This window comes from Leopardus geoffroyi, chromosome B1 (assembly GCF_018350155.1).
Source record: "Leopardus geoffroyi isolate Oge1 chromosome B1, O.geoffroyi_Oge1_pat1.0, whole genome shotgun sequence".
In the NCBI taxonomy this organism is placed as follows: domain Eukaryota; kingdom Metazoa; phylum Chordata; class Mammalia; order Carnivora; family Felidae; genus Leopardus; species Leopardus geoffroyi.
The window spans coordinates 6,353,080-6,380,559 of NC_059327.1; the positions used below are offsets into that span (position 1 = coordinate 6,353,080).

The window sequence follows — 27,480 nt, forward strand, 5'->3', positions numbered from 1 at the left end:
ATTCAACTTCTGTAGACGGCATTGGGTCCCCGTCCTCAGCACAGGTCTGACCAAGGCAGTGGGGGTAGGAGAGCCAGGCCCAGGCGCTCCCTTCCTCCCAGTCACCACGGCACAGAGCCCCCGGTGCGGACCGGACAGACTGGCTGAAGCTGGAGTGCTCGCCTGGGTGCCCCCTCGGGGGCAGAAGCAGCAAGCCGGGCTGCTCCCCCATTCCTCCTCAGTTTCTGGAACTCTAGCCCACATCGCTGCAAACAGTCCTGTTGCTGGACTCCCCATTACCCCACGCGAGCATAAGAGAGGACGTCAGTTTCTGAGAAGGTCTGGGTCTTCTGCTAACAAGGCAGGGGGTGGACAACGGTTTTACAAACACCCACGTCCAAAGTGGCTATTCAGTGGGCACCTGGCTGGCTCAGTCGATAGAGCATGTAGGCCTTGAGCTCGGGGTCGTGAGTTCGAGGACCACACTGGGTATAAAGACTACTTTAAAAGTAAAATAATAGAAAAGCAAAACCAAAATGGCTACTCAGAGGCTATGTTTATGAGAAGTCATCCCGGAAAAACCCTTAGTCATCCCGGAAAAACCTAGAAATTCAATTCCCCTTCACAGGTGTTTATGAGTGCTTGCTGGGAACCACTCATCCCGCCGGGCCTCACCAGGGCCAACAGGTGAATTAGAGAGTCTACTGCAAGCAGCTGACAATCACTGTAGAAACGTGGGAATCCACCCCAGTTTCCAGCAGGTCCTGGATGGCTCAGGCTTTCCCTGCTTTTTAGAAACAGCAGTAAAGGTAGTGTTTGTCCGGTCCGTGGTGTTTACGGATCCTATGTGGTTTGTCGCATCCAGTGTGGTTTCATGCGATAAGAAGGAAGAAATCCAGAAAACCAGCCGGGCGGGTGCAACTGCAGACATAAATGCTCTTGGAGCAAATATTATGGGAGGGACACACACGAGTTTTGATGTTCTGGATGATGGCCATTTACGGAGGCAGTGGTGTGGATAGAACAGATCCAGTATATAATGCTTAGCTTAGCGAGCAGCTGTAAAGCTACTACTAATACTCCAGTGAGAAAAGGTCAGCCTCTGACATCCGGGAGCCCATCTGGCGCCCAGTCAGGCCACGTGTTCTGCTGGAAACCAACGATCTCGTACAAGATTAGCCGCAGACGAGGCCATGTGCGGACGGTGGCCCGAGACAAAAGCCCCCGTCCCCTGAGCCCCTTCTCCCACCTCTTACTGAGCCGCCCCCATAGGGTGCACTCCCCCTCGATGTGAGGGGTCGTGAGCCCAGCTGGTTCAATTCCAGGTGGCCCCTGACGCTCTTGACCTGAAGGGCTTGGGCCCTTCCCTCTGAAAGTGTCACACTTGTGCCGAACACAAAGACGAGAAGTGCAGTGAAGCAGACCCCTGTGCCTCGTGACCGCGTCTGCAAGGTAGTGTGGGCACCCGGTCCTCGGCGAGACCTTGGCACGGGAGGGGGAGGCCAGAGTCCCGGCTCGGAAAGCACCTTTTATCGTCCTGAGCAGTCGCCGATGCTGCAATGCACACCGTCCTTGACCAAACCCTACTCAGCCTCCCGTCAGCCTTTCACCTAGGCCTGCCTGCGTGTTTCTCTCTGCTGTGTCCGGTTTTAGCAAGAATCCTCCAAATGCTCCATGGCTGACCACCTTCTGTATGTAGATGGGCAGATTCCGCAGACCCTGCCACCCCCAGGCAGAGTCCAACGGCCCGGCCTGCCTCCAGTAGGAGGCCTGTTCGGCTGCGTTGGTCAGAACCTTCCCTTACGTCTCGGGCTTCCTCAGTACATTTCCGTCCACTGACCTCTCCCCTGCTCCTGGACTCTCGGTTCCCACTCACCCGTGCTGCCTCTGGAGCTGAGCCCAGTTGTAGACTTCTCTCTTTCCCCCATTGCAATGGTCCTCAGCACCACCTGTCTGCGTGGCTGGAGCTACTGTCCAGCTGTGGTGTTTCTTGGACACTCTCCCGCCGGGCGGTGGCCTGAGGCCCCTGTCGTTACCTGTTGTACCAGGAGTTCTGAGCCACCGTCTGCTACGTCCCGCTGGAATACGCAGCCAGCAACAGGGTCGCTGACGGTCCTACAGCTCACCACACTTCCTCTTTGGGGCTTGAATACTGTCCCTGAACCCAGAGGTGTTTGTGAAGGTAGAAAGGACCACATGCAAACATGTGGGGACCGCCTTCTGCTTCGGTGGCTTATGAATGCACTTAAAAATTTATTTTTAATTTTTAAACTTGTTTTTTAATGTTTATTTTATTTTGAGAGAGAGAGAGACAGAGAAAGTGGGGTAGGGGCAGAGAGAGAGGGAGAGAGAGTATCCCAAGCAGGCTCTGTGCTGTCAGCGCAGAGCCCGACTCGGGGCTCCGTCCCCCAAACCGTGAGATCACGACCTGAGCTGAAAGCACGGGTCGGACGCTTAACCCACTGAGTCCCCCAGGGGCCCCTATGCCTGCACTTTTTACACCAGCTCTGAAGGAAGGTTTGCAGAAATGACGTGAATGCCTGCCTACAAAGAGCCCAGTTTAGGGGAAGAAGAGAAAGAAATAGAGAAGGAAATGGACAGCGGCCGCACTTCTCGCCCGGCGAGTCCAGACCACAGGTAGTGTCCCCCGTGGAACGGAGCGGGGAGCAAAGTGTGGGGGTAGAGGAAATGGAGTGTGAGGTCCGTCCGGGCTGCTGGCTGGCCGGCCTGCGGGGCGGGGCGGGGGTCTGCAGGGTCAGCAACGAACGTAGCATTTTTTTTTTCTGCCAAAGGAATCTCAGGATGACGTTTGCATTCTTCCGCTATGTTGATGATGAGAAGCACAGCTTTCTCATCTGCTTCCAGAAAGGGCTTGCATTATCTTATCATGGAGGTCCGTAAAGTGATACAGGGAGAATACATTTTTAAGGGACTGATCATCCCCTCGTGTCAGCAGAGGCAAACTGTAACGAGAACTCACAATGAAACGGAACCCTGGGCTTTCTTTACCTTTGACTTTCGTGGAAGCCACCGCAACGAAACTAAGGTTAAATTAAATTTAAAAATCGGGATCATATCGTTGGTAAAAGGAAGCGGCTGATTTTGACGGGAAGCCCCTTGCCCCACTCCCACAGCGGGACAGGAAAGTGTGTTCTGTGCACACGTGTGTACGGGGAGCTCGCCAATAATCTGGTCCAGCTCGTTCATGCTTCAGTTGTGCAAACAGGTCCGGGGGATACACGGAAGGCAGAGGTAGAACTGGGATTCTCCGGTCTCAAATGTCAAAGCCCAGGGACCAGCGTGACTCGGCCGCCTGTCGCCTTGCCCGCCGGGACTGTGGTCACATGGAGAAACTTGGCATGGTCCTCGGCCGGGCCCTCCCGCCGCAGTCCCCGTGGGCAGGCTCACACTTGGGGGTGGATGTGAGGCAAGGCTCGTCTGCGGGCCTCAGACTCACCTCTGGTAATGCCATCCGTGTCCCCGCAATGGTGGGAAGATTCGGGTCCCCCATGGGCTCCTGCTGTCCCCCACGCTCGGAGCCGCCCAGGGCTCTGCCGGGCAAGCCTGTGCTGGGGCGGAAGCTGCCGGTGCGGCCCGGGCCCAGGATCGGGCTAATGCTGGCCATGGTGGCAGGGAAGGGCCGAGTGGCCGGCCGAGCGGAGGGCTCCGAACTCCTCCCAGACAGGGGTGTCTGCGAAGTCGCCTGCCCGGCTTCCCGCTGTGGGGATGTGGCCCCCTCGGCCGTGGCACTAAAGTACAGGGTGGTGCTCTCCTGTCCTGCCCCTCCTCTCCGGTCACCTGCACCCCTGCCCTGCAGCGGAGAAACCGCCTCGGCTCCTTCCCTGGGGCTGCCCTCCCTGGGTGCAGCTGACCACCGCCGGCCAGGAGCTTCGTCTGGATTGTCGCTGGCCAAAGAGACGTAGCTTGAGGTGTCCAGCAGGTCGGCCTCTGCTTTCTGGACAACTTGAGACTCACAGCCCTTGTCTGAGGAGAGGGCGTCGTGGGGTGACGATGCGAGCTCCTTCTGGGAAAACCTGGGCGTCATCTGATGGTTGCGGTGTTGGCTCAGTCCCCACTCAGGGGGACTGAAGAAGCCAGGACCGTCTTTTCTGAAGGCTGCGTTGATCTTAGACACATTTCCTGTTTTGAGGGCAAGTTTCACCAATAGCCAGTGATGGTGACCAAGGAAGGAATCTTCCTGAACGATCTGGCTTTCCAGCCCACCCTCTGGGGGTCCCCACTGTGGGCTAGGGGCCCTACCCAGATGTGTTAACTCACAACTGTCCCCCGGGCTTCCTGGCCTCTCTCCAGCTGTGGCCGAGGCCCGGGGAGAAGATTCTCTCTCCGCTCTATCACCCACTGCAGTGCCACGGACCTCTGTCACAAAGCCCTGCCAGATGTCTGTGGACTTAGGGTGTAGCAGGCTGTAATAAACTACCAGCGAGATACTGCCTAGAAAAGAAGAAAAAGAGGAACATAAGGTCATGTTCTTTGAAGTCCTGTATCCTCCCCACGGCTTGAGAATTCCAGAGTCTGGAATTCTGGACAGAGGAATATAATTGGGATCTCAAACGTGATCTCTTGCTGGAGAACCAGATCTGGATATTTTGGGGGCATTTAAGTAGGCTCTGGCTTACGCAAGCTTGCAAATATTCCTAAACTGAAAATCCTAATAGCCAAGTCAATAACCTTTGATTCTATGACTTCTCGAGGCACCCTAGATGGGGGGGGGGGGGGGGGCACACGAGTGTGTTATGTGTGTTTGTGCTGCGTGTGAGGTGTCTCGTAGAAATGCTCATTTCACTTTCAAGTGACTGGAACAAATATTCAGAAGGCAAAACCATCCACACGCCGGCTGACGGACTCCAATGCTCGAGGAGGGGGTGGTCAGGATAACCTCAAAAACAAGCCCCAAGGAAAGGCTGACCACAGCCATCAAGGAGCCCGTATCAAGGAATTTCCATGAGCAGCAGCAACACTTCCTCTGTGCATAAACATCTTAATCACACTGTTGTCAGTGCGATTTATTTTGATCAGAAGTGTTGACGACGGCAATAATTTCTTTAGCAGAGCATTCCAGTAGCCTCCCACGTTATTTCCAGTTTCCTGTTGTACTAGATCAAGCGCCTGGTTTCAGGGCACTCATTATAAACAGCAAGAAGTCTGAAGCCGGAGCGGGGGGTCAAAGCCCCGGAGGGGCTGGCAGACGGCAGGGTGATGGAGCTGGGGGTGGAGGTGGGGCTGACACGTGGTCCCGTGGATTCTCCCCGAGGACTTCTGGGGGATGAGGCGTGGGGGGGTAACAAAGCGGGCCTGCTGCGGGGGAACGGAGACAGCATTCCCGTGGGGTGAGTGTTGGCTCTGCCGTGGGCACCCCTCAACCCATTTCTACCCGCTATTCTGAGTTCTCACGATGCTGGTGGGGGAGAGGTCACCCTTCTTTTATGATGAGCCACCCAAGGTCAGAAAGGGGAAGTAACTCCCCTCATCAGCCAAGTCCAAAGTACACACGTTTCATGGGTAGCCTTCTGGCCAGGCCATGTCATGCGCAGGGTTCTGGGTTGCGGCCCCAGGCTGGCATACAGTAGGAGCTCAATAAATGTTGGTCAAGGGCGCTCAAGATGTGACCCAGCGCTGCCAGCTTTAAAGCCTGTGGGCCTTTGGCTGGCTCAGTCGGTTGAGCGTCTGGCTTCGCCTCAGGTGATGATCTCACAGTTCGTGAGTTCGAGCCCCGTGTCGGGCTCTGTGCTGAGAGCTCAGAGCCTGGAGCCTGCTTGATCTGTGTCTCCCTTGCTTTCTGTCCCTCCCCTGCTCACACACTCTCTCTCTCTCTCTCAAAAATAAATAAATAAATAAACATACATTAAAAAAAAAAAAAAACGGTTTATAAAGCCTGTGTGCCTTTGACTAGAGCTCACTCACCATCTTCCCACTGAGGACGCCCTCCGGGGCCACTTGGGAGTCAGGGGTTCGGGCAGCTCCGGAAAGAGGGGGAGAAGGATCGGCAGGTGTCTCTGTCTGAGCCCCGGGGCTGACCCTTGTCCCCAGCTCCCTAGTCACTGTGCCCTGGGTCACCACTCTGAGAATGAAAACACCTTTCCTCCCTCCCTCCTTTATTTTCACTTCCCAAGAGCAGACAGGAACTCCCTTTCCAGCTCACGGCCATCTGTGAAGCCAGGTTAACGCGGCAGGCACGGCGTGCTCTGAGTCATACACTCATTCACAAAACCAAGCTGATGATCTGAAACTGCCAGGCACCGTGTAGACACCAGATGGGAGTAGGGTGTGAGTCCCAGCTCCGCCACCTACACCGTGTCTGACCTTACGGCACATTATTTAACTTCCTCTGTGCCACGCTGCTCAGCTCTGAATTGGGGGTAACTCAGCACCCACGTGCTAGAGTTCCTGTTGGCACACAGCACGGGGCGTCATGTTGGGGATCCCTGCTCTGCTCCCCGATGCTGGGATGCTGAGGTGGAAAGGAGAGGGCAGTCACGTGCTGGACCCCAGCCAGAAGCCCAGGGAGGAGGCCCCGCCCATGAGTCACTTTTGATAGAAGTCTACAGTGTGGGTCCGGATTTTCTCGGGTTCCGGATGAAGTCCGCATTCAGTGTCTGGGGCCCTGGTGGGGGCACAACCGGAGGCACAGTGAGCTCCACTCCTTGGTCTCCACCTCACGCTCCTGAGCATCACTTCCTGCCCTTGGAGTCAGTTTATGGTAAAGAAAAAAGTTGGGGGCGGGGAGGGAGGGAACGAGAGGGCAACGTGGGGCCTTACCAATCAGAAATCCAGACAAGACTCCAGCTATGGTCCACAGGCTGGTCCGGGAGGCCCCCTGGAGAAAGTCAGTGGCCAACAGCAAAAGGACGATGTTCTCCAGCAGCATAATCTGTGGGACCGAAAGGTAGAGTCAGCACCGAAAGTCAGGTGCACGTGGCCTCGGGGACGCTCACCCTAAACTCTGCAGCAGTGTCCTTCAGTGTTGGAGCCTCTGTCCTCAATGTCCACTGGGGTCCCCACGGCTGACCGGGCCACCCCCTCCCAACAGAAGCAGGGTCAAGGTCTGAGAGAGCTTCTCTGGCAAAGGGGGAATTCTCCCTGTTTTCAATGCAGCTCATTAAAATGTCTGCAGAATCGTAAGTGCACGTGCAAGGTAAGGGCATAGCCCACGTGGCCCGGTGGCTCCCTTCACGGAGTCAGGTGGGCTGAGGGAGGAGACTTTTATTTCCGGTTTTATACATTTCATGTTCTCACGCTGAGTGCATGTGTGTCTGAGTTTTATCGCGCAATAAATAAAAGTATGCGCAGAGCTCATAGTGCCATCGAATTCCAGTACGCTAGATCACAAACTTTGATAAGAATGTTAGTATTGTTTGTTCAATTATTTGCCTCTTTAGAGGTGAATTTGGCCCGTGGCCCAAGGGAACAGCAAGGAAAGCCTTCCTCCGCGGTCCAAAATGGCGGCCACTCTTGCAGAAGGCTCTTTGTACCCCCCATCCGGGCTGGCTTCTTAACTTTGGTTGCCAGTTTTTATATATTAAAATATATTTCTTAAAATAAGTAAACAAACTGGACATAATTAGAAGATGATACATTCCCATACTATACAGGAGGCATTAAGAAATTAAGAAATTCTAATACTGGTAGGCCAAAAGTCTTAGGAATCTTTGCCATGCTCATTCATGGGCCCCATTTTAACTCCAGGAAAGTCAAATATGGAAAGAACTAAAAATGTTATTAAGAGCTACTTAACAATCCTAAGAATGCCCACTCTCCCCAGGCCTTTAGGCTCTGGGCAGCAGGGTTTCAAAGGTCTAGCAGGCATATTGCAGCATTGAATGACATTACCCACCAGCCCAGTCCACAGACCGTGGGGTCTGTCTCTCTCTGCTCCTTACATTAACCACGTCTCGTCAGCTATCTGGTCTGTGGAGCCAAATTCTTATGTCTGTCTCAAATTCATTGCCGTTTTGCCTATCCTCACTGCCACCTTCATCGTTGTGATCCTGTCACTACCTATCCGGGTCCTATGGTTTCCTGTCCGGGTCCTTTGTTCCCTGTCCACAATCACTCCTCCACACCGCTGCCGGGCGATCTGTTTCACCTACAGAGCAGACCTTGTCATCTCCCCCAACACACCTCGAGACAGCCCCATCTCAACCCAGGGCCATCGAGACCCCATTCCCTGACAGTGTGGGCGATTCTGTTTATAGCGCATCCTGAAGTCTCCTTTCCAGAGTAACCCTCCAACATGCGGTTCCCACCGCATGGTGGGAGATGTGATGGCCATTACGGGAGACCGTAATGGCAGATGTGATGGGCCAGCCTGCCTGGATGCTGTCTGGATGCCCGGATGGTAAAACAGTATTCCGGAGTGTGTCCGTGAGGGCGTTTCCAGAAGAGGTTAGCGTTTGAATCAGTACACTGAGTAAAGACCAGGTCCCTCAGCAGTGCAGGTGGGCCCCATGCAATCTGTGGGGGGGGGTCCCCAACACACACGTTGAGAGACCTGAACGAACACTGACACAGTTCCTAGCCCCTCAAGGCTGTGTCCCGAGGGTGAGGACCTTGGCCCTGGTCCCGTTTCTGCCCAAGGAAGCAATGCTGCTTGGAAGACTTCCTCTTCGTTCCAGCTGAAATCTGGTGAAAGGCCGGTAGCCCCTGAACCCCCTCTTGGACCTGTTGCTTTATAAAGCTTGTAAGTGTAGGGGTGCCTGGGTGGCTCAGTCGGTTGAGCGTCCGGCTCTTGTTTTCGGCTCCGGTCGTGATCCCACTGTTTTGTGAGTTCAAGCCCCGCCTCAGGCTCTGAGCTGACAGTGTGGAGCCTGCTTGGGGTTCTCTCTCTCTCTCTCTCTCTCTCTCTCTCTGCCCCTCCCCTGCTCAGGCTGTCTCTGTCTCTCTCAAAATAAATTTAAAAAAAAAGCAAGCAAGCAAGCTTCGGCATACAAATCCTTTGTCTGCGTCTCTGAGGTGTAAATCGTCTGCAATCCAGAAGGACGGTTTCTTTGAGCCTTGAACATTCAAGATCACCCTCCAGGCCCCCCGGGGGCGTGGGGGCGGGGCGGGGCTCGCTCTCACTTGCATGAACTACAGCTTTCTGTCATCCAGATACGAGAAGTGGGCGCCTCCGCCAGATAAACGCCAAGCAGAACACCAGATGTCACAGTCCCATTAACCACCTCTCTCCCACCTTTGATAAATTTCCTTTCCCCTGACCCTGCTCACACGGCCCCTCCGCGTCCCCATCTTCCCTTTAAAATGCGCAGTCACGTCCGCACAAACGGACTGAGGTGGGCTCTGCTGGACCCTCTTCCCTGTTGCGGTGGGCTTCCTTAGCTCTATTTTCGTTGCCTTTATTTACTTTTTAATTTTTAAAAATATTGATTTATTTTGGAGAGACAGAGAGAGCACGAGCAGGGGAGGGGCAGAGAGAGAGGGAGACACGGAATCCAAAGCAGGCTCCAGGCTCCGAGCTGTCCCCACAGAGCCCGACGTGGGGCTCGAACTCACAAACAGTGAGATCATGACCTGAGCCAGAGGCGGACGCTTAACCGACGGAGCCCCCCAGGCGCCCCTCGCTGCATTAACTAGTTTCTTCCACACCACCACACGTATGTCCCTGACACTCTTTATTTGGCTTCTGTCGCATTTGCCTCAAATGCTCCTGAGCCCTCGCCGCCTTCAGGCCACGTTCATCTCCCGAGACCCGGCTCGAAGGTCACATCTCGTACAGCCTTCTCTGGCATTCCTCCCTCAGCCTCCGTACTCCTGAGGGGGTCTGGTGACGTCATTTCTCTGGCCCCCGTGGTTGCATTCACGGGTCTGTGTCTCTGGCCGCTGAGAGTCGACTTTTGCACACCCCGGCATCTGAATCCATTTCTGGCGCACGGAGGAAGCCGCGTGTGCAGGCTCAGGTGAGCGAATCGATGACACGTGAACCAGGGCAAACCTGGCTTCCCCGTCACATGTCACCCAGGGGCCGGCTTCCACCGTGGGAGGGAGAAGTTAAGGTGAATGGTTCTCGATGACACCGAACATCAGCACCACGTGATGCGGCTTCTCAAACGCTGATTCCAGGGCCCCACTCACACCTGTTGGCTGGAATCCCTGACAAGGCACCTGGGAATCTACCTCGAAGAGGCTCCCTGAGCGCCTGTGACAATCGCCCAGGCTGAGAAGGGGTCGCACAGAGGCCCGAGGCCTTTCCAGCTCAAACGCTCCTGGCTGCCCTGCCCGGCCACAGCTGGCCTTGTAGCAGCAGACCAGCTGGATTTGAATCTGCCTCTGTCTGACTAGATGCCTGGCCATTCTATGCCTCAGTTTCTGCATCTGTAAAATGGGTTTCGGTTCACCCGGCGTTGTGAGAAATAAAGACAGTTAATGAGCTTAGAACAGCGGCTGGTGCAGGATGATCCTGCCCGAACCGTTAGCTATTCCTAAGGATTCCGTTACGATTCCCAGGGTTGGAAGATGAGAACAGGAGGTCACAGGGGGACAGGAACACATCGTGGCACAGAACCTACAAGATTACAAATGCTTCGTACTCTTTTTTTTTTTCAACGTTTATTTTTTTGGGACAGAGAGAGACAGCATGAACGGGGGAGGGGCAGAGAGAGAGGGAGACACAGAATCGGAAACAGGCTCCAGGCTCCGAGCCATCAGCCCAGAGCCCGACGCGGGGCTCGAACTCACGGACTGCGAGATCGTGACCTGGCTGAAGTCGGACGCTTAACCGACTGCGCCACCCAGGCGCCCCCAAATGCTTCGTACTCTTGTTGAGCGAATCAATGAGAGAAGAATTGTAGAAGTTCCTGCTTTGACCTTGGAGACAGCTTTCCATGATTTAAGCAAAGCCATTAGCCATTGAAAACCAGAGCTACCCCAAGCCCCCAGGCCCACCCCCCTTAGCAAGTGGACTCCCAAGTACTCTGTACTCTTTCGGCTTTTGGAATAACAACAACAGACGAGGAGGCAGCATTAACATTCTCTTTGCCGACACTGCACTTTACCCCAAAGGAGTGACATTCCGTGGGGGCCAGGACCCGTGTCTCTTTCCCAGGAAGGCGCCTGTTGGGGAAGGCGGTCCAAGAAAGGACAGATGGCAGGCCTGACATTTGAGGGGTGTTGGCAGGAGGCTGGGACCAGACGCCCAGGGATCAGGGCGCGGCCTGGGCAACCTCGCTGGCCAGCCTGTGGCCCTGGACGTGCCTGGTCACCTCCGTGGGTGGAGTCCCTAGCTGTGATAAGCCTGCAGAGGTCTGTGAGGCAGAGCAAGGGGGCTGGACGATAAATACATGTGCACCTCAGGACTGTCCACCTTCTGTCTTTCCCGCTTAATTGCCCTTGCCCGCGGGCCCAGTGACAGAGTAAGTGGGCTGGGAAGGACCGAGTTTTCCTTTCCCTTCTTACGTAGCAGCCTCTCAGACTCCAGGGGCGAGGCTGGCGAAGGTGTGACTGTGACACAGCCACGCAGGTGACCTCTCTCTGGATGCTGCCAGCTTATCGGCCACACCCGCAGGGGCATGGACTGCTCTGCACACCCTCCCTCTTCCCGCACAGCGACATGGGTACCGTTATTCCTGGTTCTCAGACGGGGAGGTCGAGGCCTGGAGCGGCTCTATAACTTGTCCAGCACCACGCATCCTCACCGTCTGTGGACCCCGTAGCCTGCAGGGCTGATAAGCCGTTCGGGGCTCCCCTAAAAGCAGGAGGTGACCACACCACCGCTGTCTCCTGGACACCTTCCTTCTGCTCACAGCTCCGTCCTAGAGGGTCCGCTCCCCTGAAAGTCTCTTTCCCTTTCTATCATCAATAATGGCCACGACGTGTTGGTTATTCGGTGCCAGGTTAGGTATTTAATCTTCACTGGGGGCCCTGAGAAGTAGGTGGATCTTATAAAATTATCACAGCCACGCTGAGAGACCTTGCTCCTAATGTGCGATGGAAAAACAGACTCAGGGTGTTTCAATCCTTGGCCAAGTGGGTTGGTGACAGTAAATGGCGAACCACGGTCCCACAGAAAGTGCCTGATTCCAAAACCGGTGCTCTGAGGCGCTGGCCGCATTTTCTCTCCGTTGCTCTTTGCAATGCAGCTAAACTTCCACCTTCTAGAAAGGGCGCCTCTGCTCATCCGACAGGAAGTGATCCCCACCATACTCGTGAGTTCAGACCGCTGGTCCTCCAGGATTTACCCACGTTCTGCCTCGTCGTTCAGTTATTTGGGAATGGAGCCCATCCCCTCTACTGGGCTAGAAGCGGCCCAATGACAGGCATTCTGTCACTATCGTGGTTTTCCCACCGTCCTAGGAACACGCCTGGAACTCAGTAATGACAGAGCTACTAGGACGCTGTGTATATGACATTGACATAGGTGAGCTGTGATTATAGTTATCAGATGTAGACAGTGTCCAAAAAACACAGTTCTTACTACATTAACCACGTAGGAAAAACTGGAGGTCAGATTGCGATTTATAGAGCCTGTCACTGTCACGACAGTGATTCCTTTTAGAATTTTTCCTAAGACCAAGCTATTCCTCCTTCAGTAGATGTGCATGCACAAGTACACACACGCCTGCATGCACACACTTACACCCGCGTGCACTCTATACATATGAAATTTGTAACATTAGCAGTAAAGAAAGCCATCATTGCCCCACTTGCCGTATAGAACATGGCCATCCGGTTTCTGGAAGGGCTGTCCCAGAAGTTGAGGTAGCAGAGGATGTACGCGGCCCCCACGAGCAGGTTGAACAGTCTCCAATGGCAGGTGCTGTCGATGATGTCACTCTGCTGTGCCACAAGCCAGAAGGTCATCACCAGCCAGTGGGCACCTGGAGGGAGGCAGGCCGTGGAAGTCAGGGTCCCGGAGGGGACCCGGGGAGGGGGAGGGGCACGGACATGGAGACCCGGGGCTCGGAGCCGTCCTCTCTGTCCTGACCACACCTGACTCAGCATCCCAGAGGAGAGATCACAACCCAGGAGAGATTCACAGGGCACAGAAAACCAGCAGCTTTTGTCTTTGCCCGTAGTATCTCATCTGATCCTCATAAAAGGTAGTTGAACTAATTTGGGGACAAGCACACAAAGGCTAGCTTCAAGGACACTTCCCAAACACTATGTACTGACTCTCTTCCAGTTCCAGGAGGTGCCTAAGGAGGCTGTTATGAACCTCATGGCTCACTATTTTTTTTTTTTTTTTGAGAGAGGGTGCAAGTGAGCGAGAGGCAGAGAGAGAGGGAGAGAGAGACAGAAGTGGGTCTCGTGCGCACCTGATGGGGGCTTGAACTCAGGAACTGTGAGATCAGGGCCTGAGCCATAGTTGGCTGCTTAACCAACTGATAAGCCACCCAGGCACCCCTGGCTCACTATTGTTTAAATTACTAGTTCAAGAGGTGAAAACATCTGCATCCAAAGGAAAGATCTGTATGTGGTCCAGCTATAATTTTTATTCCCCTATTTTAAGATGAATAATATCTTACTGAAGTTTGAGCTGAATTTGTTTTAAAAAAATGAATAAAAAAGATCATCTCTCTCTAGGAGCACAATTTCTTTCAAAAATTTCTCCTTCCTGCCAACAGGTGTATTAATGTTTGTTCCAGGCTTCAGTGTAAATATCTGTCAGTGTCTCCTGTTCTCTTAAAACATGAGTACACTGTTCCTTCTTACAGAGTGCATTGCCTGATGGCCAGAAGAGATACCTCTGCTTGGTGGGGACACCGAGACCCCCGCAGGGCTCCCGCAGGGTCAGGCAGACCCCATAGTCACTCTCACATCCACGTACCTAGACTGAGAGAGGGGGGTGACAGGTGAGCCCAGTGGAGATGCCCTATTTGAAACAGAGAAGATGTCCAAAATCAGCATTCAGAAGAAACGGAGGGCGGTCAGAAGCTGGGCACTGTACATTTTTGTGTTAGGTCAGGACAAGCGGAACCCTACACCTCCCTCCGGTTTTTCTACAGAAAAGATCTCAGGCGTGATACAGGACATGGTCTTTCGAGGAGCTCTCACAGCGGCTGCAGCTGTGGTCTGGAGCTGGCCGGGCTGAAGACTGGGCTATCTAAGCCACGGGAGTGTGTCTCCAGAGAGAAGCGCCATATGCGGCCCCCTCCCCATACCCTCACGGGGGGTGGAGTCTACTCCTCCGTGCTCTTGACTCTAGGCTGGCCATGACTACTTTGACGGGCAGAATACAGCAGAAGCTGTGCTGATCCAGCGCTCGGCCAGTCTGAAGGGGACCGGCAGCTTCCCTCTGCTTTCTCTTGGAACCCCCGCCACCCTGTCCACAGCCCAGGCCGCTCTGCTGGAGAGAAAGGGCATGCGGGCACCCACCGTGAGAGCGAGACCACCGTCTGTGCGGCCAGCCCAGTGGAGCCTCCTTATGAATCCTACAGCACCCACCTGAGGCCCCCCCTGAGCAAGAACCCCCCAGGTGCCCAGTGGGGCCCCCCAGAACTGGGGATGATGGTCGTGAATGGTTACTTTAAGGCATTAAGTTCTTTATATGTAAGTGATGAATCACGAAATTCTATTCATGAAATCATTATTACACTACATGTTAACTAACTTGGATTAAAGTTAAAAAATAAATAAATAAAAATAAATAAATAAATAAATAAATAAATAAATAAATAAATGGTGGGGGATAAAATAAAATGCATCCAAAAAAAACTTAAAAAACCAAAAGGCATTATGTTCCGGGGTGGTCTGTTACACACAGCAACAGCCAGCCACAGCATTCGCCCTGCTTACCTCCAAACACTAAAACCCAGACGCGGTGAGCTCCGAAGAAGAGAACCAGACTCAGGACGCGGGCTCCCACCATGCCCATCCTCCAGAGCTGCTGGCAGAGCAGGGCGGCCCACGGTGTGAAGACGTGACCCGGCTTCACGAAGCCCATGAAGCAGGCATAGCACACCAGGGCCCAGGACAGCGCGGACCAGGAGCACAGGGCGCTCACGCCTGGAAGGCAAGCCGACAACACCAGTATTTGTGGGCCGTCTCACGTCCCCATACGGCCCGGCTGCTCACGGGGCATCCCGAACCCAGCACCCGGATGGGCGGGGAGTGCGGCAACTCTGTGCACAGACACGAGCACACACGCCCAGGAAGAAATGAGGACGCACGGGAGGCGGTTCCTCTGGTTCCTCTGCACAGCCCAGTGCGTGCTCTTTCCTGGCAAGCGAGTGGGGCCCTTCCTTTCTAAGCCCTTTAAGAAAAGAGCCCGGGCCACTGATCCTTGCAGCCCTCTGTCCGAGCTCTGTTGGTAACGAAGCAGCTGTAGGAGAATTCCTGAGCAGGGAGCTCCATCCCAAACGTACTTTGCTGGGCAAACTCTCTCTCTGGTCCCAGCTTTTGGCAGCGTGACAGGCGTGCGGGACACGTGTGGGGAGTGTTTTCTTGTAGCCAGTGTTCCTTCATGTGGGGGGTTAGTCAGAGAAATAAAGCCAGAACACAAATCGTGCCAGGCCCCACGATAAAGATGGACAGAAGGACGGCACAGCCTTGAGTTTTAGGTACTTCGTATAAGCACATACAAATGTGGGCGCTCAGCAAAGAGGGAGGAGGAGGAGGAGGCTGGCAGAGAATCAAGAAGTGACCAGGAGAAAAAAGAGAGAGAGAGAGAGAGAGCCGATGCCACAGAAAACGTTGACTGGTAACACTGGTGACGTTTCGTGGGCCAGACTTGTTCTTGGACGGTTAGGCCTCTGGCTGTGTCAAGTTAGGCCAGGGCCTGAGGACACGGGAGAAACCGAGGCACTGATGCCCCTGAGGAGCAGCGTGTGGTTCCTTCCCAAGGCACGTCTGGGTCATGTGACTTCGCGCAATTTCTGCCTTGTGGACTGACCCCACGAAGAAAGCCAACCTCAAACAGACACCTGTTTTAGCTGCCATCTCATGCCAGGGAGCATGGGCGGCCCTAATCCTCCCAAGCAGGGGCCGATTTGGGTTGCAAGTTTTTTCTAAGTAAGGCATCCGTTGTAACTCCCCTGGGGAAGTCGGGGGGTCTGCGCTCGGGGTTGGATGTGTCTCACCTGGCACAACATCTGTGAAGTCCGAGGCGAGGAAAACATGCGTCTGGAGGAGCAGGTGGGGCCCGGTCTGCAGGAGGGCTTCCAGGAGGCGGAGGGCGGACAGGTCGGCCTCCTGCAGCAGCAGCTGGCCTCGGCTGGAGGCTTCCCGCTCCTTCTGTAGAGCGGTGGATGCGGCGTCCCAGTGCCTAAGGATGAGCGAGGGCTCGGGGTGCAGAGTCAGACTGTGACAGCTTTAACAGGATGCCTCACCCCCTTTTCTGGCCTATCATATACAGCATCCTAAATTTTGTTTTAATACATGTGTACATTTTTTTGAGAGACAGCGAGTGAGCATGAGCAGGGGAGGGGCAGGGAGAGAGGGAGACAGAATCCAAGCAGGTTCGGCACCGTCAGAACAGAGCCCGACGCGGGGCTTGAACTCACAAACCATGACATGATGACCTCAGCCAAAATCCTGAGTCGGACGCTTGACCGACGGAGCCACGGAGGCGCCCCTCCCATGCGGCATTCTAGAGAACACCACGCTGAAGCGGGCAGGTCTCACTCAGGTGCCACGGTGGGTGACTGCTCTTCACGGGTGGCCGGGAGGGCGGGGGTGGCATGACGGGAGCCTGGACCCGACAGGCTGGCTGGGGACTGCTCAGAGCCCTGTGAGGCGTGGAGCTAACCCCGGCCTGCGTCTTCCACCCCAGGACCTGCTGGGATGGTAATTAATTCACCCAACAAATGCATATTGCAAGACACCATGCTGTCCTTGCTTTAGAGCATAAAGAAATGAGAGAACTCTCGTCCTCGTCCTCACAGAACGTGGAACTTTGTGCGCCTCTGAAACTGAGACGGGCACAGAGCTGAATAAGGAAGGACGGTGTGTGGGGGGGGGTGCTTCGCTGGGGACCGGGCAAGAGAGACGCCTGGAAGGTGACGGGAAGGTGGGGCTCTGGTGGCCCTGCGAGGTAGCTCAGGCCCTGAATTTCAGGTCATGGGGTTTGGATTTTGCCCTGGAAAAAGGACTCGGCAGACCTGTGTGTGTGGTGTTTGGGGTATGGCTGACCGTGTTCCTGTGTGTATGTGATGGACTGAATGTCTGTGTCCTTCCAGAATCCCTAGGCTGAAGTTCCAGCCCCCAGTGTGATGGTTTTAGGAGGCGGGGCCTCCGGGAGGTAATTAGTTTTCAGTGAGGTGCTGAGGTGGCCTCCATGATGGGAGGAGTGCCCTCACGAAAAGAGGAACAGCGACCACTCTCTGAGCCTCTGCTCACATGCACCGGGGCCAGGCCATGTGAGCACACACAGCAAGACGACCGCGAGCCAGGAAGCCAGGCCTCACCACGAGCCGAATGTGCGGACAACTTGATCTTGGGTTTGCAGCCTCCGGGACTGAGGAAACAGGTGTCTGTTGTAAGCCACCCTTCCAGGCCCTTACAAGTACGTGTGTAGGTGTCGTGTGAGCTGCAGAAAGAAAGATCAGGAAGACCGCTCGTCTACTAGTCCCAGCAATAACAGCTGCAGGCTTGAGTGAGAACAGAGAACGGGGGTGGGAAGCAGGGAGCAGCTGGAGGAGATCTGGGGGGTGGCCGGGGACCTGGTGACGGATAAGGGAGCTGCTGCACGGCGTGTTCCGGACAGAAACAAGCCAGAGTTTCCGGGGGGACGCCTGACGGGCCGGGAGGATATGCCGTCCTCAGACGGGAGGCATCTGAGGACGGGGACACGGCACACAGAGGCACACAGACAGCAGTGGCCCAAGGACAGAACCCTGGGGACCGTTCCCACTGAGAGGCCTGCACGAGAAGAAGAAGGCAGGCCAGGCTGGGAGGACAGAAGCAGGAAGCGAGGAGGGCAAGCTTCCGAAAGGACCGCACAGCGGCCAACATCAAGTGCACAAAGCTAACAGGACGCTGCGGGTCTGGAGACCTCCGACCGCCAACTGCCTGGTCCCAGGAGTCGGGCCTGGCCCAGAGGACAGCAAGAAGGGGAGGCCAGTCCCCAGCGGTCCGCAAGACTCCGCGGTCACAGGCCCTGGGGACACACTGGCTCCCCCAGGCTGGGCGACCTTCCTACGGTGCACGAAAAGCAACCAACACAGAAGAAAATAAATCAGGAAACGCTCCCGTTCCTGTTTTCCATAAACCCGTCCCAGAAACCTCTGCCGATACTGCCCTGTTACGAAAGCTGTCTGCACGCTGATATGGATCACCATCCTTTACCACCGGGCGCCGTGGACTTTGGGCTTCCACACAAGGGTCTCCCCCGTGCACCAGTGTCCCTCCCTCATGAGCAGGACACCTGACTGTAGCAGGTGTCCACCAACTCTAGAGGGACGCGAGCCTGTCTTGTCCGAGTTCAGAAAAACCGGAAGTCATTTCAATTTACCTGCTCCTAGCTCAGAGCACGACACACCTTCACATCACCTGAAAAGCTCCTCTCCAAGGAGCTCCCGGGGGCGCTGGCCGCAGGCCACAAGCCTCCCTGTCATCTCTGGCCAACATGTCCACGGTCAGGGCCGATGGGGCTCCTCTTTGAAACAGCCTTATTCACGGTCCTGAGGGCCCAGGAGAGATGCTTAAGGAAAAGTTTTCCTTTTTCACGATTGGGAATCCTGGATCGGACTGATTTCTTACTGCGCCTTTGAAGCTGTGACCTCTGACAGGAACACAATGGTAAGAAAACAACAACAAAGAAAGCCACAACTGTAAACATCAGGGGATTATAGCTTCCCTTTCAGTCCTGAATCATCTGTCCCCGAAGCCTTCACTAGTTCAAGGAGCATTTTCATTGGGCTTTCACCACCTGCTGGAGCTAACAGGAGGCACAAAAGGAAAGGAAAGATGTTCTCTAGAAGCCCAAGGCTCAGCCGGGGAAAGAAGCCACGTACACCTGGAACGTTTAAGCCGGAAGAAAATCCTGTGGAAATGAGCAGTGTGAATGGTGGTTCGTGTTGGAACCAGTCCGGGGACCGGGGACGTGGTCAGAGAGGGCTCTCAGGAAAGGAGCGGTGCATGCACCTTGGACAAGCAGCCCGGGAGCGGGGTCTAAGAGAGCGTCTGTGGGCTGGTGGGCTGAAGAGGGCCCCTGAAAGGGCGGCTGCATGACGGGAGCAGTGAGGCAGGGGCCGGCCAGCAGGAGCCTGTTCGGGTCTAGCTGAGGGTTTGGGTTTTGTTTCTAAGAAATAAAGAACAGCCAGGGGGAATGCAGTCCACCTGGTGTTCCGAACGGGGATCTGGATGCCATCACAGAGTCTGGAAGTCAGACAGATCACTGGAAAGCCGTCGGGGATGCCCAGGGTCAGAGCTGAGGCCAGGTGGGGGCGGCCGTGGGCAGGAAGAGGACTGGTCAGTAGCTCCCGTCACATTCCGTCCCTGGGGTTGATGCCTCCATCTGGGTCCCCCTCGCTCTTGCCCGGATTTCCCGCAGCCTGCCGGCCTTTGGTCTCTCCCCAGCATGTCCCTTTGCCTTTACTGTCCCCACAGCCATCTCCCTAAGTGCCTCATTTGACCGTGTGTGTCCTTTGCTTACACCTTTCCAATGGGTCTCAGACGCCTGGAGGGTAGAACCCAAATTCCTTCCCTAGTGACAAGTCCCTGCGGGACCCAGCCCAATCGGTCTCCCATCTAGAAAATTCTTGCCTGTGCTCACATTATGGCAAAGTGCTAGTTGACCAAGCACAGCATCTGAGCGAGCCCTTCTGCCTCTCCATGTGCCTTGGAAGCTGTCTGCTGGGTGGGCCGGGCCTCTGCGTCCAGGCGGATTGGGTCGGCCACCTCCTCGGCCCTGACACTAGGGCTCCCTCGCCAGCACCCAGTTCTCAAACTTGAACTCTAGTCACCTGGAGGCCTGTTTCAGTACAGTTGCTGGGCTCCAGGCTCAGATTTTCTGGTTAAACAGGTGCGTTTGGAGAATCACAGACAATCTGCTGTGCTGTGATGTGGGTCCGGGCACAGATGGACGACTGGGTTTTTAAGGAGTTCCCGGTGATGATCCGTGGCTGGTGCCCAACCGGCCGACAGCCACTGCTACCGCGGGAGCCTCCCCCAGGCTGTCCCCCAGGGCTGCGAACACCTTCTCTCTGTTCTTCTGAGTTCCCGGCTTTCGGTTATGTCCCCAGCCAGGCCTCAGAGACCCCATCTCAATCATGGGTATCTAGACCCTTTCATCACACACGTCACCGAGTGTGAACAAATGCATACTGGGCGGGTCGAGCTGTGTTGGTGATGGTGTGAGATTTCTAGTTGCGTCAGGAACAAACGCTTTAAACTGACCTTTGGAAAGACAGTAGTAGTTCAGCTAACGCAGGCCTTGGGAATGAAGTTTCCCAGCAAGCTGTGCTCTGTCCTCAGTAACAGCTTAAGTAGAAAGTCATACATATCCACCTCATCCAGAATAGTCTGTCACAGGCCTACAAGCTCGAAGAGTACGCACACTTCTCTCCACTTTCACACTTTTTGGCGATGTTAAACCTGAGATAGCGAGCAGCTTGAGGTCATGGCTATGGCTATATTTCTTTTAAATCTTTTTTTAAATTGGGGTAAAATACACATAAAACTTGCCACCTTAACCATTTTAACTGTACAGTTCAGTGGTATTAATAATTAATACCACTAATATATACCATTAATATATGAGGCGCCTGGTGGCTCAGTCGGTTAAGTGTCTGACTTTGGCTCGGGTCATGATCTCAGGGTTCGCGAGTCCAAGCCCCGCATCTGGCTCTCTCCTGTCAGCACAGAGACCACTTTGGATCCTCTGTCTCCCCCACTCTCTCTGCCCCTCCCCTGCTTTCATTCTCTCTCTCTCAAAAATAAATAAGCATTAAAAAGTTTTTTAAATGATTAAAGTAATAGAATTTAACACTATAATTTGATAGATCATTAATAATTTGTAGTAATTCATAACGCTGAGCAACCATCACCACCATTCACCCTCAGAACCTTTTTATCTTGTAAAACGGACACTCTGCACCCATTAAACACTAACCTCCCCATGCCCTCCTGTCCCCCGGCCCCTGGCAACACCATTCGACTTTCCGTCTCTACATGACTCATATAAGTAGATTACACACTATTTACCCTTTGGGGACTGCCTGATTTTACTTGGCATAAAGTCCTCAAGACCCATCCATGTTGTAGCACTGAAGAATTTCCTTCTTTTTAGGGACTAAATAATACTCCATCAGGTGTGTAAACCACATTCCACTCAGCCATTCATCTGCTGACTTGCTGTGCTTGGTGGTCCTTCCTGTTTTAGCAATTGCGAATAATGTTGCCATGAACACGGGCATGCAAATATCTTTTCCAGACCTTGCTTTCAACTCCTTGGAGTTCAATTTCCTAGGGAAATACCCAGAAGTACAATTGCTGGGCCACACGGTAATCCTGTTGAACTTGTGGAGGAAAATCCATCCTGTTCTCCAGAGTGGCCGCTCTGGTCTGCGTTCCCACCAGCAGCGCAAGAGGGTTCTCCTTCCTCCACATCCTCGCCGACACGTGTTGTTTCTTGTGTTAATTTTAGCCATCGTGACAGGTGTGATGCGGTACCTCTTGGCGGTTTTGATTCCCATTTCCCTGATGACGAGGGAGGTTGAGCATGGCTGTATTTTACCTACTTTTAAATATACGTAACCTTAAAATTCACCTCAACTTCCCTTTTAAGAACTTGTAGCTTCCGTTAAAGAAAAATTTCTAAGCCAGGACAGGTCCTAAGGTTGGGATGAGTTACACAGTCCTCCATTGTTTCATGCTGAGGTTCCAAATGGATTCACAGGCTTAAACATTTTTTAAAAAAGATGTCCGCAACATGTATCATCACAGTGGAAATGTAAAAGCTAAATGGAGAAAAGTGGCTGGTTTTGTTTAAACAAAGGATCACAAATGTCAGGGTCACTTGAATAGAATCAGACTTCCCATCAATATAGTATATATCATTTGGAATAAAAAAATACATATATGTTTTAAGCTCTTGTATTTTTCATAAGCTACTTTGCTTCAAGAGGTTTGTGTTTTCTTAGTTTTCCTGTTCTTAGCAGATTCTTCTGCATTAGGTTATAAAGTCACTTAAAGTGTGATCCATTCTTAAAGGCCAGTCAGGATTGTGCCAAATGCAATTGTTTTGGCTCCCCCTACAGGTGCTTCGGAAAACTGCACTTTTTCTTGAAAGGCCTCTTCACAGGCTTTAAGACAGTCTTGCAAAATTTAGGGTAGACTTAGAATAAGGACCCCACCTCACCCAGCTTTCTCTCTGGAAACCCAACTGGCCCATCCAGGATGAGATGCAGAATGGCTGCTTTCTACTTCTCCTTTCGAAGCTTTCTTCTATGGAGGTGGATTTCTGTTTGTGTGTTTGGATCTCGGAAACACGGCAAAGCTCATAGCTTCTGCTTGCACGGGCTGTTTATGAGACAGGGAGTCAAATTTGTGGCTCACCGTGAACAACTGTCTGTTTTCACTCTGTCCTGTTTTCTAGCATTATCGTTCCTCTTCCTGGCTTTTCTCATGTCTTTTTATTTTGTCCTTGTAAATTATGTGGTTTTTTTTTAAATTTTTTTTAACATTTATTCATTTTTGACACAGAGAGACAGAGCATGAACAGGGGAGGGTCAGAGAGAGAGGGAGACACAGAATCTGAAACAGACTCCAGGCTCTGAGCTGTCAGCACAGAGCCCGACGCAGGGCTCGAACTCACAAGCCACGAGATTGTGACCTGAGCCGAAGCCAGACGCTTAACCGACTGAGCCACCCAGGCGCCCCTGTAAATTATGTGGGTTTTTAAAAATTCCCTTTAAACTTAGCTTTTTTAAAATAAAAAGAGATACAGATGACAAGTTGTCTCTCCTGAGGTCTCACTTTCATGACTCTCTTCCCTTATCCATTTTAGTGTTTAAAAACACTAGTGTGTACCAGAAACTCTTAGCACCACTTACGAAATGTTGAGGGAGCATGGGGGAGAAAAGAATCCGGAATCACAGGCGACACCAGCAGAGTGTCGTGGGCCTGACCCAGCCCCATCCCTGAAGAAAACACTGGATCGGATGGGCCCAAGGGTCCCCACACAGCCCCAGAAAGCAGATTTATCGGACAATTATTCTGGAAGCTTCTCTCAAGTGACTGGCATTCACTGAACTCTCCTTTTGAATTATCAAATGTTCGGTTATCTAACCTCAAGGTCACATACGTGAGGACCTACAGGGCACCGCAGCCCTTAACGGGTTTCCTACCAGGCTGGGCTGAGGGAAGGCGCTGAAAATACCCACTATGGTGGATGGTGCCCAGCACAAAGGCCTTGAACACAAAGGCCCAGCTTTGGGCAAAACTGCCGTGGCCGCAAATGTGCTTTTGGTGCCTTCAGAGACGGAGGGCTCCAGCTGTGAGCGGCCCAGTGAAATTTGGGGCAGTTGCTTAACGTCCTTACTAGAAGCGCCCGCTACGTCCTATTCGAGATCCTGCACTGGGTGGAAAGGAGTCATTCCTTTCTGAGACTGATTTCCCTATGAGGAATCATTCCCTCTTCAGACTCAGCAGAGAAATCAGAAAACTTATTTCAGCTCCTCCAGAGAAAGCCTTGGGGGAAGGCTGAAGGCATAAACCACCCACAGCCTCCAGAAGCACAGCCCAAGATCTCAAACTCGCACTGACTTCCTGAATACCCTTCCAATCCTTGGCGTCTATAACTTAATGAACACTTGAGCTGCATGGCTTCACTGGTATGATCCCCGAACTTTTCTCTCTTTTTAAAAAAGTTTATTTATTTTGGGAGAGAGAAGGAGAGAGAGGAAGGGGCAGAGAGAGGGAAAGACAGAATCCGTGCTGTCAGCATAGAGCCCGATGCGGGGCTTGAACCCACGAACCATGAGATCATAACCTGAGCTGAGATCAAGGGTCAGGTGCTTAATCTTCTGAGCCACCCAGGAGCCCCATCTCCCGTTTTTTTTTTTTTTTTAACATTTATTTATTTTTTTGAGACAGAGAGAGACAGAGCATGAATGGGGGAGGCGCAGAGAGAGAGGGAGACACAGAATCGGAAGCAGGCTCTAGGCTCTGAGCCATCAGCCCAGAGCCCGACGCGGGGCTCGAACTCACGGACCGCGAGATCGTGACCTGAGCTGAAGTCGGACGCTTAACCGACTGCGCCACCCAGGCGCCCCTATCTCCCGTTTTTAAAAAAATTCCTGGCAGCTATGGGATTATGAGGTGGCTAAGAGCTGAAATTTGCCATTTACCTAAATTCCCTGCCAGATCGCTCCTGACCCTCCAGGTATCGAGGTACTCCCAGGGAAAACAGTATCTTACCTGCAGAGGTGAACCACAGGTAAGGCTATTGGGCACTAACTAGGTCCATTGAGGCTGCTTTTTTGTGGGAAAAAACAAAAACAAAAAACTAGCTCCCAAATGGCTTCATCCTGAAATGAAGCCTTGATGCAAACGTAACGAGGCCAGTCCTACTGCCTAGTCTGTGGTTAAATCTACATCACCTTCCTCACCTAAGGTAGTAGGGGCTTAAATGCAACTTCCCGAAGCCCGTCACTTTCTACGGCTCCAAAGCCTTGACCAACAAATGGAAACAAGAGCAAGACAGAATTCAGCCAAAGCAAAGAAAAAGCTTTCAAAGAGTCACAGCTGCTTCTGGAAGGAGCCCTCTGATGATAGAGATGCTCAAGGAAGGGCCAGCTGGAAGAGGGGATGCCCGTATCAGAGCAAGGGTTCAAAGCGGTGGTCTTGAGCATTTTCCCAGCCCTGAACTTTTACGACCCTAAGGGCAGACAATGTCCACTCCTACTGCATGTATGAAATCAGGCTCCAGAGGTGAAAGGAGGCTGCCTGTTCTTACCGCTTCCACACGCCGAGCTGAAGCAGGTGTAGCATGACCAACAAGCAATGACCTTGATGTCCATCTGCTCGGAACCACAGATAGCTCAGGCCCTGGACCAAGAAGCCAGGCAGCAGCACAGAAAGGGCCAGCCACCCCCAGAGGGGCTGTCCCGTGATGAAGTAGTAAACCACGGAGCAGAGGCCTGCAGACGAAAGAGGAAAGACGAGGGTGAATGGAAGGCTGGAGGAGGAACGAATGACCGCCAACCCTGCATCCCCAAAACTCAAAGGGCTCTCCACTCGGCCCAGCCCAGGAGCCGGCAGAGCCCGCCAGAGTTCTGGACAGGGGTGAGGTGGAGTGAGGGCACCAGGAAGTTCCAGCGGACCCCAGAGATCAGACACATGGTCACACAGAGGGGCTGTCGGGTTGCAGAGGACAGCACACACCAAATACTTGGCCCCTACCGTGTGCATTAAAAAGTGCTAATCCTCAGGGCACCTGGGCGGCTCAGTCGTTAAGCATCTTTGACTCAGTCATGATCTCACTGCTCATGAGTTCAAGCCACACCTGGGGCTCTTGACAGCTCAGAGCCTGGAGTCTGCTTGGGATTCTGTGTCTTCCTTGCTCTCTGCCCCTCTTCCATTCATGCTCTCTCTCTCTCCTTCAAAAATAAATAAACATTAAAAAAAAATTTTTTTTTTAAATGCGAATCCTCCTCTTTGGGGATTTATTTTTTTTTAATATTTGAGGATGCTAGGGTAGAGTAACAGAGGAGAGTTAGACAAATCTAGGTTGGGATCTGCAGTCTCAGTCAATGAAGTTGGGGGGGCGGTGGTGGTGCTTGAAGCTTCCAGGGCAAGTAGATACACTAATTCACTATAATCATTTTATATGATCATTGCTTGCGTTTTCCAATACTAAAGTTTAAGATGGATTTATGGGCACATAATGCTGTGAACTGTAGTGGAATTGCCCCAGGTCCAGACAGGACCCTGCAGGTCTGGACCGAGGGGGCAGAGCGGCTATTCCCTGCCCCCCCCCCCCCCCCCAGGCTCTGTCTGGGAGTTGCGACCACCCTGGGCTTCCTGCTCCCCACCCCCTCGTCCCACCGAGGCAAACAGGGTCTCCGGTACAAAGTCTCTGGGTCTCAGGAGGAGTCACCGCCCTGCCTAGGTCCAGCAACGCTGTGGCCCTAGTTTGTTCCTGGCTGGGCGGGAAGGAGGGACCAAGGTCTGCGGGACCACCGAGGGTGGGTACTGACATGGGGGTCCTGTGTCTGATGCCTGCTTGTCGCGGCGCTGGACCCGGGACATTTGCAGCAGGCCTCACTCGGGCTCCTCCCGGGTGCGTGGCCAAAGCGCCTTTGAAACAGCGCAGCGGGGACGCCACAGAGGGACCCACAGGGACAGCGGTTCAAGCTGAGACCCCGCCGACCCGGAGGCAACAACTCGCTCCCAAGGGGAAGGCCGAGAGCCGGAGCGGGCCGGGGTCACCAAACGCGTGCGTGCCGCGAAGGGCGCGGGGCTCCTGGGGTCTGGAGGCCGGGGCCCCATTAAACCCCACGCCTCCCCGCTGAAGCCTCTGCCCGGAGCCTGGCGGAAGTGGGCGGGGCCTCCTCCGCGGCGCCGAAAGAGTTACAAGTTCAAACTGCAAAGGCGCTAAACGGTGTTGCCATCTTGCATGGCGGGACCGTCTGCCCCCAGCAGGCCGCGTCTGGCCCGGTCCTGCACCCCGCGGCGGACCCCCTGTCTCCCGGGGCCACGCGGACGCCTCCCCCGCCGCCGAGACCCCCAGGCCGGCCCGGGCCCGGGAGAGTGGGGCGCGATCAGACCCGCTCACGGCACAACTCGTGCCGCAGCCCCCGCTGAGTTCAGAAGGGCTTTTGCGGAGGGAAGGGCGGAATGCACGTGCCCAGGCTCCGGGGGGGGGGGGGCGTGCATACGCGGGGTCCCACCTAGGACGGTGACGGGGGGGGGGGGGGCGGGGTGCCACCTGCTCGCAGAGCTGAGCGCGGGCCCGGGGCAGGCTGCCCGCCGCGGCAGGGGTGGCGCGGGAGACCGGAAGGGTCGGGGGGGGGGGGCAGGAGGGGTGCGCGGGGTGGGGCACTCACGCGCGCTCTCCTCGGCCGCCTGCAGCAGGGCTGAGAGCCCCAAGGCCCCCGCGTGCATCCTCCGTGTCGCCCGGGCCGCCTCCTGGCCCCCGCCCCTTCCCCTGCCCGCCCCCCGAGCCGGGGAGGCTTCCGGCCCCAGAACCGACGGCGGGGGGCGGGAGGGGCTCGGGGTCCGTGCCGGTTCCTCCCCGGCTGCTAGCCAGGCGCGGCGGCACTGAGTTTTCTGGTGCCTGGGTGGGCAAGCACAAATCAGATGAGGCCTCTCCATAGGGGCAGCAGCGTTTCTCTGCCGTTGCCCAGACTTGGTAAGGGGCCCTGGAGGGTACTTCGTGGTCGATGTGACTGCAGGTAGGCTGGTCACGAGACGGTTAAACTGGTCACGGCCTCCGGGGGCCGCTGAAGGACAGCCCTGTTAACCACTAGTCAGAGTGCGTTTGTGTGGATGGCGTTGGATTGGAGGCGTTAATTGATCTTTTCGAAATTTCACAGGGGATGTTAACTGGCATCTTCTTCCTCTGCGTCTCGCCCTCAAATTCATCTCTGTCCTCACACTTTTTCC

General features: G+C 54.2%; 1 protein-coding gene across 2 annotated transcripts; it reads right to left on the minus strand.

Moving 5' to 3' along the window:
* Positions 1 to 516: 516 nt before the first annotated feature.
* On the minus strand, positions 517 to 27,480 carry XKR5 (XK related 5). Of its 2 annotated transcripts, none has more exons than XM_045451961.1 (7): positions 26,922 to 27,480; positions 24,830 to 25,013; positions 16,011 to 16,195; positions 14,728 to 14,937; positions 12,640 to 12,809; positions 6,757 to 6,868; positions 517 to 4,431 (listed from the first exon to the last, which is right to left on the minus strand). In XM_045451961.1, exons 1-7 carry the CDS (start codon positions 27,187 to 27,189, stop codon positions 3,320 to 3,322), a joined length of 2,241 nt encoding a protein of 746 aa, XP_045307917.1. In that variant the 5' UTR covers positions 27,190 to 27,480; the 3' UTR covers positions 517 to 3,319. The 2 variants fall into 2 exon arrangements, with proteins under 2 accessions (XP_045307917.1, XP_045307923.1); XM_045451967.1 differs by lacking the exon at positions 26,922 to 27,480 and adding an exon at positions 26,073 to 26,380.

Coding starts and splice junctions, on each gene's coding strand:
- XKR5 (XM_045451961.1), bottom strand. CDS start 27,189: ATGGAGAGGCCTCATCTGATTTGTGCTTGCCCACCCAGGCACCAGAAA. Junction 25,014..26,921: donor GGCGGCCGAGGAGAGCGCGC/GTGAGTGCCCCA, acceptor TTTCGTCTGCAG/GCCTCTGCTCCGTGGTTTAC. Junction 16,196..24,829: donor CAGCTCGGCGTGTGGAAGCG/GTAAGAACAGGC, acceptor GCTCATCCTTAG/GCACTGGGACGCCGCATCCA.